Genomic DNA, 15740 nt, shown 5'->3' with positions numbered 1-15740 from the left:
CTGTCCTAGCGCTCGCGACTCCACCGCTTAAGAACCCAGAAGCCAGCGGTGGCGCGCGCAGACTTGCAGCGATTTCCTGTATCGCTGGCGCTGCTTATGCGGACGGCGTCCGGACTTTGATGCTGCCAACCTTTTGGCAGCGGGCTCGGTTGGCATTACTGGCTAGGATATAACACAAACAAGGACGTTACCTTATGCTTCAGAGAATCTCTCTTTTCAGTCAGCAATTTTGGAATCGCTTTATAAAATCGATATCACTCACTTAATAATGTTCTACTTTGTAAAAGAAGTTGACGATTGACCTCCAAGCACCGATTGTTAGATGTCTGTACCTCTCGGGACTTGTGTCGACTGCCCTTTTGCACTCGCTGTTGCCAACGCACTTTTACATTAGTAATTGTTGTGCTGCGTGGCGTTCGTTGCATGCAAGGGGTTTGTTGCATGAACTAAATGTCAATAAGAAGCTATTGCTGGCCATCGAGCTTAGCTCCGACACACCGATTACCCTGTTCATCTGACGCCAGAAACATTATTAATCAGTTGGCAGGATATTAAAACCCTCTAAGTTGACAATGGTTTTCGCGCCCAGTCGCGGCGACCCTCCCAAATTGTGCGGGGCCCGTAGCATTTGCTTCTTTCGTAAAGCTGATCGCAGGTGATGCTCCAAAAACGAACAGTAATACTGTGCATTGACGGTCTGCCGTGGAGGAACGTAATGCGTTAGGATAACACCATCACAGCCGTACACGAGAATCACCATAACTTTCACCATACTGGGGCTCTGATGCACTTTCGACTTTCGCGGCGACCCATAATGCTTTGCGAAAGAAGCGGCGACACACACATCATTTTGCACGACAATGCGCGGGCGCATACAGCGCAAGCTGTGGCTGCTCTGTTCGGTCGATGGGACTGGGAAGTACTGTACCATCCACCATACTCACAGGACTTAAGTCCTTGTGACTTTGATTTGATTCCGAAGATGAAGGAACTACTTCGTGGCATTCGCTTCAGAACTGTTCCAGAGATTCGATAGGCAGTAGACCGCTCCTTTCGCACCATCGACAGAACACTCTCTGCTAACGGTATACTACGCCCTCCACATCCTCGCTGGCAGCGGGGTCTACACAGCGCTGGTGACTACTTTGAAGGACAGTTAGAGGTGCAAACGTGTAACTCTTTTGTATCGGTTGTGAATAAATAAGTGCCACTATTTAAGTTCCAACCCTCGTAATATAGGCGAATATTATGTGTTAGCAGTAACAGTAAGAATGAGTTAAATTCGTCTTGGCCGAATGTTCGCAGACCAAGTAAAAAAATCCACTCCCATGGGACACAGTTGGTAGATGTAGTTAGGAAATTATCAATGACCCGTTTGAGCAATTTAGTGCAAGAATTAGAGGAAGTCCAAAATTTGCAATTCAGATGGATGAATCGTGCGATGCGCAAGACGTTTTCACACAATGAGACTGGAGATGTCAAGGGATACCTCATAAGATCGTGTCGGATCTCGTTTTGCCCGGCTTAGTGCAGCTACTTGATGTGGCATGGAGTAAACAAGTCTTTGGGAGGCTGCTGAAATATTGCGCCTTCCTGCCCCTATAGCCGTCCATAGTTGCGAAAGTGTTACCGATGCAGCATTTTGTGCACGAACTGACCTTTAGATTATGTCCCATAAATGTTCGATAGTATTCACGTCGGCCGATCTGTGTGGCCAAATGGTTCTCTCGACTGTTCAGAATTTTCTTCAAACCATTCGCGAACAATTGGGCCCGGTGATATGCCGCAATGTCATCCATAAAAATTAAGTTCATGAATGGCTGCAAATGGTCTCCCAGTAGCAGAACATAACCGTTTCGGGTCAATGGGCCATTCAGTTGAACTAGAGGACCAAATCCATTCCATGTAAACAAAGCCCGCTTTCATTTCTGCTGTTGAGTGTCCGCTGACTATCAGCACTGAAAGCTCTACGCAAACGCGCTGCTCTCGGTCGTTAAGAGAAAGCGATCAGCCACTGCGTTGTCCGTGGTGAGAGACAATGCCTGAAGTTTGGTACTCTCGGCACACTCTTGACACGGTGGGGTTTGAAAGCCTACACCATTACGGTGCCACCACTACCTTGCACAGTGCCTTGTTGACAACTTGAGTCCATAGCTTCGTGGGGTTCCGCCATTACGAACCCTATCGTCAGCTCTTGCCAACTATAATCTGGACTTATCTGACCAGGCCACGGTTTTCCAGTCGTCTAGGGTCCAACCAATACGGTCAGGCGCCCAGGAAAGACGCTGCCGGCGATGTCTGCTGTTAGCAAAGGCACTCGCGTCGGTAGTCTGCTGCCATAGCCCATTAACGCCAAATTTCGCTGCACTGTCCTAACGGATAAGTTCGTCATACGTGCCATATTGATTTCTGCAGTTATTTCACGCAGTGTTGATTGACTGTTAACGCTGAAAACTCTACACACAGGCGCTGATCTCCGTCGTTGAGAGAAGGCCGTCGGCCACTGCGTTGTCCGTGCTGAGAGGTAATGCCTGAAATTTGAAATTCGCGGCACAGTTTTGACACTATGGATCTTGGAGTGCTGAAATCCCTAACGATTTCCAAAATGGAATGTCCCATGCGTCTTGCTCCAACTATCATTCTGCGTTCAAAGTCTGTTAATGTCGTGCGGCCATAATCACATCGGAGACCTTTCCACATGAATCGCCTGAGTACAAATGACAACTTCGCCGATGATCTGGCCTTTTATGTTTTGTGTACGCGATACTACCGCCATCTGTAAATGTGCATATCACTATCCCATGACTTTCGTCATCTCAGTGCATGTCAGATATTGATATGCTGGAAATGTGCAAGTGCCCTGCTATTTTGTCTGCCGTAACAGGGCATTTTAAGGGTGTGGGGATTTTTAAAGAAGTCAGCTATTTTTTCGATGAAATGGTCCTGGAACAGAATAAATCTGATTGCTGTATTACAAACCGTAATTAAAATTATCAGTATGATTAAAAGTTGTATACTTGACATTCGTCTTAAGGCTTGGGAGACTTAGTTGACTATTTGTGCGTTTTATTTCCATCGTGGTGTTGAGCTCGAAGTCAACTGATATGATTAGCACTGTTGTGTTTAATAATGTGTGTATTGTACAAGTGTTGACAGATTGAGTACGGGAGTCCTTTATTTTCAATAAAAGAAAAGGGAACTTTTTTTTTAAAATGCGTGAGCTATGGATGGCAATGGATCTTCACAAAGCCGTGTACGGACCCTGGGTTGGCGACACATCAGATTTTCCCAGCATGTGCCGCTATCCCACGGCTTGTTCACGTGCTCGACGAACAAGCAACCTTTCTGCTGACGGGGTGACGCTTAGGGAAGCGTCGCTTGCCTAGGCAGAGCTCCTACAGCAGCCAATCAGAAAGGTCCAGGAGATCACGTGTGAGCGCCCACCGCGCCGAGCTGCGCGGACGAGGCGTGTGGATCGCCCTCTTTCACTGACAGGCCCCCGACGAGATCAGACGCATTGGCCGGTTGCCTGCGTGCACTTTTCGAGCCCCGGCTCAATCTGTTTGCGCCTTAGGACGACTAAACTCACATAATGTACCCCGGCTAGGTCTATCAGTAAATGTTTTCTCAATAAACGGGAGGCAGTTTGCCGACCGGAGTTGAAAAATTAACACTTGTTCTTTTTTAGACCCCACTTCTACCTCAGTCACATCCTGACATGCACAGTATGCATTATCTGTGTGTTGTACATCAGCTAGTAATCATCCGAATACAACAAAATATTTTACTAGTAGTTTTCATTTGATTTCAGCTATATCTGAGTCTTTCTGAACAATGTTATTATTGATAAACTCTTTGTTTCTGAGAATTAGCCATGCATAATTAAATAGCAGGCCTTAATGGTTTTTGAACGGTCACAAGAATTCAGCATTACTCGATCTAGCACTTTGTTCATAATGGTCAGATAGCGTAGTAATTAAAAATATGTATGTTGATAATGCCGATGTACAAGTATGTTAGTAATTATTGTATTGAACTTTTTTTTCCTTCGTTGAATTTCTATTCCCCCCAAAGGGGGCGGGCTGGCAGCAGCTTAGTACGCCGCTCTTCAGCCTACAGAATTTTTAAGCCAGGAGAAGAAGACAATAAACAATAAAAGCAGGCGATAAAAATGGTGGCTTAAATTGTAAAATGGCGGAAAATTGTGGAAGGTAAAACATAAAACAAGGGGGCAATGCTAATAAAATACGCAGGAAGCAGAGAGGTAAAATAGTAGACAGACAATTAAAAAAAAACATGGTGCCAGTCTGGTTTCTGTTCGGAAAAGACACACAACACTAAACACTCACTTAAAACACTGCACTAAAAAGTTGCCACGAAGATGTCACACCACAGCCAAGGGCAGATGGGGGGGACCTGGACAGATGAGGGGAAAGAAAAGGGGCAAGGAGAGGAAAAACGAAGTGGGGGGGGGGGGAGGAGCTGATGGAGGGAGTGGAAGGGGGGGGGGAAGGGCAGATGGCAGAAAGGCTGAGAAGGGGACTGCAAAAACACTCGGGGGAGAGAAGGGCGTAAGAGAGAGGGTAGGTGGGGAAAAAACAGGATGGAAGGGAGGGGAGAGGGAGCCCGGGAAAAGGACAGAGGAAGGGAGGGGGATGTGAGGATCAGAGTTGATAGGAGGGATAAATGGAGGGACAGAGGGCATCATCCGGGATGAGGAGTTGACGGAAGCCACCTCAGGGAAGGAGATGAAGGGTGTAGAGGTGGAGGGTATGGGGGACACAACGGTGAAGGCGCGGCAGACGGCGGGGGTTGGAGGGGAGAGGGGCAACCAGGGGATCAGGGGAATCAAGTCGGTGGGAGGTGTAGAGGTTGCGGATATGTTCGAGGAAAAGGAGCAGATGGGGAAATATTGAACTTTCTGCTGCCACTGTTCATAAGTGAGTTTTTTTGCTGCTTTTAATGTTTTCTATGGATCTGTTCTTTCTGCGTAATCTCTAGGTGAATGATTCTTAGGCTGCTCTCTTGAGATACTTAGTTATTTCTTGATGCGTAACATATTTCTATATTTTTCTCCATACTTAAGTTTAGATGAGAAAGAAAGGTAAGGCTAAGTTTTGGATAAACACTTTATTGGTTAAACAGAGGTGGAGAACTTTGTGCTAGAGCTACATGGCGGCGCTAGTGTCTTTCTGGAAGTGACGACTATTCGGCGTTCAACTCCCTCAGCACCATGAAATACGAGAAGGAAGCGTTCATCAGCTGCAACAAACACAATTACACAGCTAATTAGACACGCCTGCCTATGCTGCAGTATTTATAACAAAAGCAAAATATAGGCCAGAGTCGGCATCCATTTTCATCTGGATTGCTGACAGATTCATGGTCTAAAATAAACTAACACTTCTGCCACTCTTGCAAGCCCCCTTCATCAGGTACGCCGTACGTCCTACATTATGACACGCACATACTCATACAGCCCCTGTGTCATTCGCTCAAACCGCCATAAACCAGTATTCATATTACTATTTAATGGTTATTTCTCTCTGAAAATCACAAAAATGCAACTTTGTGGCATTCATATTTTCAAACAAAAGCGTAGACAACCAATAAAATAAATAAAACGAAAAAATAAAGACCAGTGTCCAGGTTTTCCAGCCGCTTCTTTGTTTTGGAGCTTCCCTGCTCCATTTCTTATAGGAGAGCCAAAGCACGAAAGGTACAGCCTTAGAGGCTATGTGGCACCGCATGCGCTACTTCACTGCAGAAAAAATCTTGGAGAATTTCACCAAATATAGTTGTAATGAGTAGCTGTTGTTCTTCTTGCGTCACATCTGACGTGGTCGAGTTTGTGCCTGGTGACACAAGTAATATTGAAACCCGAAAAAGTTGTGCAGTCGGGGATTTACATTACTGTTTTTTTCGAATCTGACGCCTCTAAAGCTTTAATTCACACATACGAGTCTAAAATACAAGTATACATCCTACAATTACTGGCCTATTATTTTCAGGACTTCATATGTTACTACAAGATGGATCATGAGCGCAGGTTTGCTAACTAGCGCCCCTAGGACTAAATGTTGACTTTTAATTCCTGTTATGTTTACAGAAATGCCTCTTAATTTAAACACTCGCGTAATGAACAGATTATACACTGAAGAGCCAAAGAAACTTATGGAAAATATGGAAGTGAAGTACCATGCTTCTTTACAGAGCGTAGGGGAACGATGCGGGAGACCCGCACCACCTTACTAGGCAAGGTCCTAATGGAGGTGGTTTGCCGTTGCCTTCCTCCGACCGTAATGGGGATGAATGATGATGATGAACACAACACAACAACCCCCAGTCATCTCGAGGCAGGAAAAATCCCTGACCCCGCCGGGAATCGAACCCGGGACCCCGTGCTCGGGAAGCGAGAACGCTACCGCGAGACCACGACGGCGGACAAAGAAACTTATACACCCGCCTAATAACACGTAGAGCCCCAGCGAGCACGTAGAAGTGCCGCATCACGACGTGGCATGGACTCGACTAATGTCTGAAACAGTGCTGGAGGGAACTGATACCGTGGATCATGCAGGGCTGTCCATAAATCCGTAAGAGTACGACGGGGTGGAGATATCTTCTGAATGCAAGGCAGCCCAGATGTGCTCAATAATGTTCATGTCTGGAGAGTTTGGTGGCCAGCGGAAGTGTTTAAACTCAGAAGAGTGTTCCTGGAGCCACTCTGTAGCAAATCTGGACGTGTTGGGTCTCGCATTGTCCTGCTGTAATTTTCCAAGTCTGGCCCAATGTACTAAGGACATGAATGGATGCAAGTGGTCAGATGGGATGCTTATGTACGTGTCACTTGTCATCAGAGTCGTATCTAGACGTATCAGGGGTCGCATATCACTCCAACCGCACACGCCCCATACCATTACAGAGCCTCCACCAGCTTGAACAGTCCCCTGGTGACATGCAGTGTCCATGGATTCATGAGGTTGTCTCCATACCCGTACACGTCCAACCGCTCGATACAGTTTGAAACTAAACTCGTTAGGTTTTGTGTCATGCAGGCCTCAAGCATACACGAGTAGGCCTTCGGTTCCGAAAGCCCATATCAATGATGTTTCGTTGAATGGTTCACACTCTGACACTTGTTGATGGCCAGTATTGAATTCAGCAGCAATTTGCGGAAGGGTTGCACTTCTGTCACGTTGAACGATTCTCTTCAGTCGTCGTTGGTCCCGTTCTTGCGCGATCTCATCCCGGCCGCAGTGCCGGCCGCTGTGGCCGAGTGGTTCCAGGTGCTTCAGTCCGGAATCGCGCTGCTGCTACGGTCGCAGGTTCGAATCCCGCCTCGGGCATGGATGTGTGTGATGACCTTAGGTAAGTTACGTTCTAGTAGTTCTGAGTGTAGGCACTGGGGGACTGATGACATCAGATGTTAAGTCCCATAGTGCTTAGAGTCATTTGAACATCACTATTTCTCTCTATTAATTGAGAATACCGCACTGAGGGCACAGTGCTACCAGCACCGGCCCGCTAGCTATGTGGTGATGCCACTGCCTTGTACAGGAAACACCGTCTCGCTGACTTTTTTTCATCTCTGAGCTTGATTTAACCATGTGACTGATCAGATTACATTGGGACATTGAGGCGTTACAATTAAATGAGGTATTATTCAAAAGTAATTCTTATGTCCTAAGGCTGATTTTATCCATTGTCTTTTCTACATGTAATCTAATTTAGAACACGAATGAAACTAAAAAAAGTACACATAATACACAAAAAAATGAGGCCAGACACAGAATTAACCTGTTACAAAATTTCAGCTGAGTACATACTGCACGGAAATTAAGACGTTGTAAATCTGAGGCTATGGTGAAGTCATTTTCTTTTCTATATCCTTCCTCTTAGGGAAGTGAGCAATGTGGCACAGTGTTTTAAACATAAGATTTTCTTTCAGGAGAATTGGGATTCAATATCTATCTGGCGAGCTAGATTTAAGGTTTCTGCTCACAATAAATAACATGATGATTCTTTGAAAAAAGACGAAATTGAGTTCCATCCTCATCCTTGTCCATTCTGTATCTACAAACATACTGCCAGATGGATTGGTTGCGGAGGAACAGTTACTTGGCCTGCTAGGTCTCCTGATTTAAATCCTCTGGTCTTTTTTTGCTTTGAGGGTGCATTAAAGACGTTGTTTATCGCGCTATCCCAACAACTCCAGAGGACATGCAGGAACATATCTTTCTTGCTTGTAATTCTCTTCAGCAGGCAACACTGGAAGCAGTAAATAATTCTTTCATTCAACGAGTGCACCAGTGTGTCGGTGTCCACGGTCACCACTTTGAGGATGTTCGAATGTTCTACTCCTGGGAAATGGTACAGGAGAGTCGAAGTTAATTTTGTGTTGTGTTTTTACTTGGTTTTCGTTTGTTTTCTGACAACTCCAGCAAGTGGACGAGTTTGTGATCCGGGGGTCAAAGGCAATGTTGTGTTACGTAATTAATAACGTTGAGTTTCAGCGAATGGTACACTGTGATAAATTTTTGAATAGGTCTTTAGGATATGAAATGAATTGCCGAATAAAAAATACAGGGTGCCATTTAAAAAAGTCATACCGCTGTTCATATCTTTGTAAAAAACAAAGCTACAACGGAGGCAATCATGCTGACTGATGTCCCCCTGACGGCTAAAGAACATTTGCTTGAAACATTTTGTAATTTGCATTTGCACAAACAGTTATTTAGTGTGGTCAAGATAAATGAGACACCCTGTATATCGGGTATTGACGAAATGCTGTCTACATCCGTTATTTTATGTAATGTAACGTAACTATTTCGTCATTTGGCATCAACTTTCGTATAACTATTCAGTATATACCTTATTGCAATAACTGTTTTGCGTTCTGTGTGCCTGACTGGCTATTGCTGACGTAATGCGGTATGCGTGGGTGGAACGTTGTACATTTAAACAACAGCTGTGTTGCTCTTCTAATCAGTTGACGTTCGTGGAGCCATAACAACTGATCCGTTTGGTTATATACCATGTAGTTTTCATGTTACTACTATTAGCAGACTTCCCTCTAAAACCATCTTGTATTTACATTTGTGTATAAATGGTCTGAAGATGGACACTTTTCGAGTGAGACACGTTATCATTACAAATAAATATTTTTTCTGTGGACAAGACTCCTCTTAATCCATTTTAAAAGGTTCATTAGGCTCAACGTAATGTGCAGAGATAGTAACAGAATGTTTTCTTTGGATCCGTGAAGTTCCCGCGCAAAAAGATTATGTGCCAAACAACTGGTCACAGTGGTAACTCAAAGTTATATATAGAGTGCGGCGAACTAATTGATCTGAATGCGGTATGCGGTGGACGGACGCTATGAAGGGACGGCGTCGTTTTAGGCGGGAAAGTCTTTTTTTTATAATCCTCCTCAGAAGAGACAATGCTTCGGCTGAAGGGGCAATGCGCGTTTGTCGTGGAGACCTACTTTTCCCAACGTCCGGTTGGTTGTCGCCGCGCTGTCAATTGTTTCAATGTGTACACTTTCAGGGCAATTGGGGATTTACAAAGAAGAAGAGTGGGGCAATCATGGACCGTGAGATCACCACAAAACACCGAAACTGTAAGTCAGTAATTTTGGTGAGTTCCTCGGCGCTCAAGACGCTAACAAGCTAATATTTTGAAGAATCATCTTCAGTTGCACAAATTTTCTGGTCTTTACCAGGTTTCGGCTAAATTAATCTAGCCTTCTTCAGAAGCATAACCAACGTTAGTTGCCGCTGCCAACCGACGGCGGGGTGAAGAGATGCCGGGGCTGGACTTCACCTAAGTAGTTGTAATTCGTCATGATACCACGGTACTATAGGTTTTAATTTTAATGTTGACTGTGCCTTACTCTGGCATGTTATAGTGATTTTATGCTTCTGAAGAAGGCTAGATTAATTTAGCCGAAACCTGGTAAAGACCAGAAAATTTGTGCAACTGAGGCTGATTCTTCAAAATATTAGTCTATCACAGTTGCTGCAATATGCTAAAAATTCTTACTCTAAGAAGCAGCTACCTTTCAAATTTATGATCACTCTGTGAGGCAAATTCTTCATGATGGCCTCCATTTGCATCCATACATGCTGGCTGTGATGCAACAACTCAGTGAACAAGATTTTGCTGTATGACAAGCTGCTTGAAGAATTGCCTCACGACGCGCTGCTGATCGTTGCGTGTTTTTCGGGAAAAATCCCCGGGAGTCCGATCTTCTTAAAAGGGTATGTTCCGTTGCCGCCACCTCGCTTAGTTCTGCCCCTTGTGGCTTTTTTCATGAGGATGTACAAAATCCATTGTTTACTATTGCACAATTGAGTGAAAATGTTTACGAAGCAATAATCTGCATACCCACTGTTATGCAGGAAAAATTGACCAGTATTTCAGAATTCGAGTTAATCAGTGTATTGAAAATAAGGGACGTCGTTTTTGGATACCATTTTCAAAAAGTGTAAGTACCAATTACCGATTACGTAGAAACAAAAAAAGGAATTTAAACGATGAACATATTTATTTTTGTTCTGTTCTTTGATATCAGCAGGTTCGTTATACGTGTACTAAACCGTGCAACGACTGCCACCATAGTTTCAACTATACAGTGTGTAAATTTTAAGTTGACAAATCAGAATAACTCTAAAAATAAGCTTCACACGAAAAAATTTGAAGAATCAAAAGTTGATTCTTTTCGAGGGGGATATCTGCTGGTGCTAAAATTAGCCCGCCACCCCAGCCCCCCTGGGGGTGGGATGGGAGGCAACTTTAAAATTTCAAATGGGAACCCCCCTTTTTGATTGAAAAATCAGTTTCTATATAAAAACTACGTACATTTGGTTTCAAACATTTGTTTTGATTCTTGGTAGTTGGCGCTGTAATTCAAGAAAATCCATGTTCTCATTTTTGCGTGGAAAATGGTTACGGATAAATAAAAAATACTTATTTACTTCCTAAATTTTGAGTCGCTAAAACTAAAACTCTCGCTCTCTCCCCATAGGGTGGGGTTTGAGAGAGAGGAATTAGAGTTTTACAAATGTTGACCCAGATATTAATATTTTCCGCAGATTAGAACAGGTTTTGTTTGTTTCCTGGTCATCATTTGTAAAACTCTAATTCCTCTCTCTCAAACTCCACCCTATGGGGAGAGAGGGAGAGTTTTAGTTTTATCGAATCAAAATTTACGAAGTAAATAAGTATTTTTTATTTATCTGTAACCATTTTCCACGCAAAAATGAGAACTCGGATTTTCTTGAATTACAGCGCCAACTACCAAGAATCAAAACAAATGTTTGGGACAAAATGTACGAGTACGTAGTTTTTTATGTAGAATCTGATTCTGCAATAAAAAAATGGAGGTTCCCATTTGAAATTTTAAGGTTGCCCCCCCCCCCCCCCCCTCGCCCCCTAATTTTAGCACCAGCAGAGTTATTCTGGTATGTCAACTTAAAATGTACACCCTGTATATTACACGGTCCAGTCACATTAATGTGACTACTGCCTACGTTCGACGCCAGCGTGCAGTAACCACTCACAGACGGCAGGTGGAAGCACTAGCTGTGGAGGGTCCAAAAGCGTGTCAGGGGACGCCGAAAACTGTGCAGTCGTTTTCACAATGCGGAAATGGAGCGAATTATCTGATGTCCAAAAGAGGATGAAAATACCGCTTCAGTTGTAAATTTCTTTATTTTCACACGACCGGTTTCGAACTGTTACAAGCCCATCTTCAGGTGTCGTAGCTGTGCTGTGGCCCCCGAGCGCCGCGTGTATCAGGCGCGGTGTGCTGCCTACGAGCGCAGAGCAGGGAGTCTCTGTTCGCGGCGCTCGGGGACCACAGCACAGATACGACACCTGAAGATGGACTTATAACAGTCCGAAACCGGTCGCGTGAAAAAAAAAAAAAAAAGAAATTTACAACTGAAGCTGTATTTTGAACCTCTGCTAAAATGCTCAGTTGCGGATGTTCTTCCAACAGGACTGTTTTTGATGACCAAAAGGTATGATCATTGGCTTTTGGGACAAGGGTAGAAGCATTTCCGAGACGCCTGAGTTTGTAAACTGTTCGCGTGCCGCAGTGGTGAACGAGTACCGTGCATGGCAAAATGGCGCTGCCCTAAGCTGATGGCGAGCCAACTGTGTTGCACCACATGACAGAGGTGAACGACGGTTGTGCAAATGTGTACGGCGGAACAGAAATGCTGCTGTACGGCCGCTGACTGCCTGGATGAACCAAGGGGCTCCGACAGTGTCTGCTCAACGACCGTTCAGCGAACGTTGCTGCTTATGGGCTCCCCCACCAGGCGCCTGGTTCATACACCCATGCTGACTCATCGGCGGCGGAGGCTGGAATTTGCAAGCAATTGGACGTACACTCAACGGCAACAGATAGCGTTTTCAGGTGAATCACGTCTTGTGCTCCATCAGACAGACAGGAGAAAAAATTGGTGAGAACAGTTCAAAAGCAAAAGTCAAGGAGTACATGGAAGAGTCTGTTTTGAAAAAATTTAGTCAGATTAAGTTTCACCTAATAACCTCTTCTGAAATAAGTTAAATTATTACATCTTTGAAAAATAAATGTTCTATTGGAGTAGATGACATCTCTAATAAGATATTAAAACAGTGTGGAGCAATTGCAGCTGATGTTCTGAGTCACATATGTAATGCATCACTGACTCAAGGTATTTTCCCAGACAGGTTAAAATATGCTATTGTTAGGCCTCTCTACAAAAAGGGGGACACCACAGATGTCAATAATTATCTGCCAGTATCCTTGCTTACAGTATTTTCAAAAATCTTCGAGAAAATAATGTACTCAAGAGTGGTTAGCCATCTCAACAGTAATGGGATACTTATTAAATCACAGTTCGGATTTCAAAAATGCTGTTCCACTGAGATGGAAAAATACAATTTCACTGTCCACAAAACAGAGTCGTTAAACAGTAAAATGTCAGCAACAGGAATTTTCTGTGACCTGTCCAAAGCATTTGATTGTGTGAACCATGACATTATGTTAAGAAAATTACAATTCTATGGTATAAATGGAATAGCATATGGGTGGTTTAAGTCATACCTACAGAACAGGAAGCAAAAAGTTTCCTTATATGGGTCAAGTGATTTAAATAAGTTTGCCACTTCATCTAACAGTGGTGAAATTACATTAGGTGTTTCACAGGGTTCAATCGTGGGTCCCCTTCTGTTCTTGATATATGTGAGCGACTTCGCTTCCTATCTGAAACAGGAAGCTGAACTGACACTGTTTGCTGATGATACAAGCATCATTATTAATCCAGTAAAAGAAACTCCTATTGAAAATGATACAAATAAGGTCTTTGGAAAAGTCATTAACTGGTTTTCTGCAAATGGGCTTGCTCTAAGCTTTGAAAAAAACACAGTAAATCCAATTTTCTGCTGCAAAAAGTACAGTTTCTTCAATAAATATAACACATCAACAGAAGTCAGTATCCAGGGTAGAGCGTACTAAGTTTTTGGGTGTACATATAGATGAGAATCTTAATTGGATAAGTCATATTTTGGATCTCCTAAAGCGACTAGGTTCAGCAACTTTTGCAATCAGAATAATTGCCAATTTTGAGGGTATTGAAATTAGTAAGCTAGCATACTTTGCATACTTTCACTCTCTGTTGTCATACGGAATAATATTTTCGGGTAAGTCAACATTTCGACAAAAAGTATTCACTGCTCAAAAGAAAGTGGTTAGAATAATGTGTGGGATTCATAGTCGCTCATCTTGTAGGCATCTTTTTAAAAGATTGGGAATTTTTACAATGGCCTCACAGTACATTTACTCCCTAATGAAATTTGTTCTCAACAACATGGACCAGTTTAAAAACAACAGCGACATTCATGATTATAATACCAGAAAAAAGAGAGACTTACACTATCCTTCACTCAACCTATCTTTGGCACAGAAAGGAGTAAAATATGCTGTTATAAAAATTTTCGACATATTACCAGATGAAATAAGATGTCTGACAGACAACAGTCATAGCTTCAAAAATAAATTGAAATCATATCTCCTTGGCTACTCCTTCTATACCATAGATGAATTCTTGAATAGGAATAAATAAATATATAAATATAGTATATGCATTTTGTGCCATTTAAGGCAATAGGGTAAATAAGAGAAATATTAATCTTTAACTCTGTATTGCAATAGGTATATATTAAAGAATCTTGTTTCGTATGTGCATTTCTTGAGCACTTGACACGTTACACATCATAACGGCTACCGTACCGTGCGATTGATCAATGGAACACGCAACTGACGAACTAAGTAACTAAGTGACGGATGGCCGTTGGCGCGTATGGCGTGAAACATTGAAAGCAATCACCCTGCATCAATCGTCTTAAGTGTTCAGGGCGAAGAAGGGAGCGTTATGGCTGGGGAATGTTTCTGTAGCATTCTCTGGATGATCTGGTCATTCTGGAAGGCACAATGTTCAACACAAGTATGCATCTATTCATGGCTTCTATCTGCAGGACAATGCAACGTGTCGCATATCTCGCAGTTTACATGCATGGTTCGAGGAGCACCAAGATTAGTTTATCCTACTCTAATGGCCACTTAACTCCCCGGATTTAGACCCAATCGAGAATCTGTGGACCATATTGATCAGGCTGTACACGCCATGGATCTTCAGCCAAAAATCTAGCACTGCTGACCACAGCACCAGAGTCGGCTTGGATCTACATCCCTGTAGGTACCTTCCAGAACTTCAATGACACTCTTACCACATCTCTCGCAGTGGTCCGCGCTGCAGAAGGTATTTATTCAGGCTTTTGATTGGTGGTCATATTAATGTAACTGGACTGTGTATTAGTAACTAAAACGCGTAGTCTGGATACCTTACGTCCAGGGCAAACTTCAGCTTTAACCCCCCCCCCCTACCCATACCCCTCCCCGCCCTCCACCATGCCCCCTGTGACACATATTTTTTTGGTTTGATCGTCATAACTACTTAGCTTGTTTATTCGTTTATTGACGTCAACACGTTTTTAAAATTAAGTAACTGGTACTTAGAAGGGTTGGAACTTAAATAGTGGCAACTATTTACTCACAACCGATACAAAAAAAAGGTTCAAATGCCTCTAGGCACTATGGGACTTAACATCTGACGTCATCAGTCCCCTAGACTGAGAACTACTTAAACCTAACTAACCTAAGTACATCACACACATCCATGCCCGAGGCAGGGTTCGAAGCTGCGACCGTAGCAGCAGCGCGGTTCCGAACTGAAGCGCCTAGAACCGCTCGGCCACCAACCGATACAAAAGAGTTACATGTTTGCACCTGTTACCGTCCTTCAAAGTAGTCACCAGCGTTGTATAGAACCCGTTGGCAGCGATGTGGAAGGCGTAGTATACTGTTAGCAGAGCCTGTTCTGTTGATGGTGCGAATGGAGCGGTCAACTGCCTGTCGTATCTCTGGATCAGTTCTGAAGCGAATGCCACGAAGTGGTTCCTTCATCTTCGGAATCAAATCAAAATCACAAGGACTTAAGTCCTGTGAGTATGGTGAATGGTACAGTACTTCCCAGTCCCATGGACCGAATAGAGCACCCACAGTTTTCGCTTTATGCGCCCGCGCATTGCCGTGCAAAATGGTGGGTGGGTTGCGCAGAAAGTGTCGCCGCTTCTTTCGCAAAGCTGGTCGCAGGTGATGCCCCAAAAACGAACAGTAATACTGT

The 15740-nt window shown here is 43.7% G+C and overlaps 1 protein-coding gene across 1 annotated transcript in view; it reads right to left on the bottom strand.

Annotated features, from left to right (window-relative positions):
• Positions 1 to 5205: 5205 nt before the first annotated feature.
• Positions 5206 to 15740, bottom strand: part of LOC124615624 (odorant receptor Or2-like) — a 118331-nt gene continuing 107796 nt past the window's right edge. Inside the window, exon 7 of the mRNA XM_047143630.1 lies at positions 5206 to 5262. Within this exon, the coding sequence (XP_046999586.1) occupies positions 5206 to 5262 (57 nt within the window). The remainder of the gene's footprint in view (positions 5263 to 15740) is intronic.

Source organism: Schistocerca americana, chromosome 5 (assembly GCF_021461395.2).
Source record: "Schistocerca americana isolate TAMUIC-IGC-003095 chromosome 5, iqSchAmer2.1, whole genome shotgun sequence".
In the NCBI taxonomy this organism is placed as follows: Eukaryota; Metazoa; Arthropoda; class Insecta; order Orthoptera; family Acrididae; genus Schistocerca; species Schistocerca americana.
This window is presented reverse-complemented; position numbering and strand designations above follow the sequence as displayed.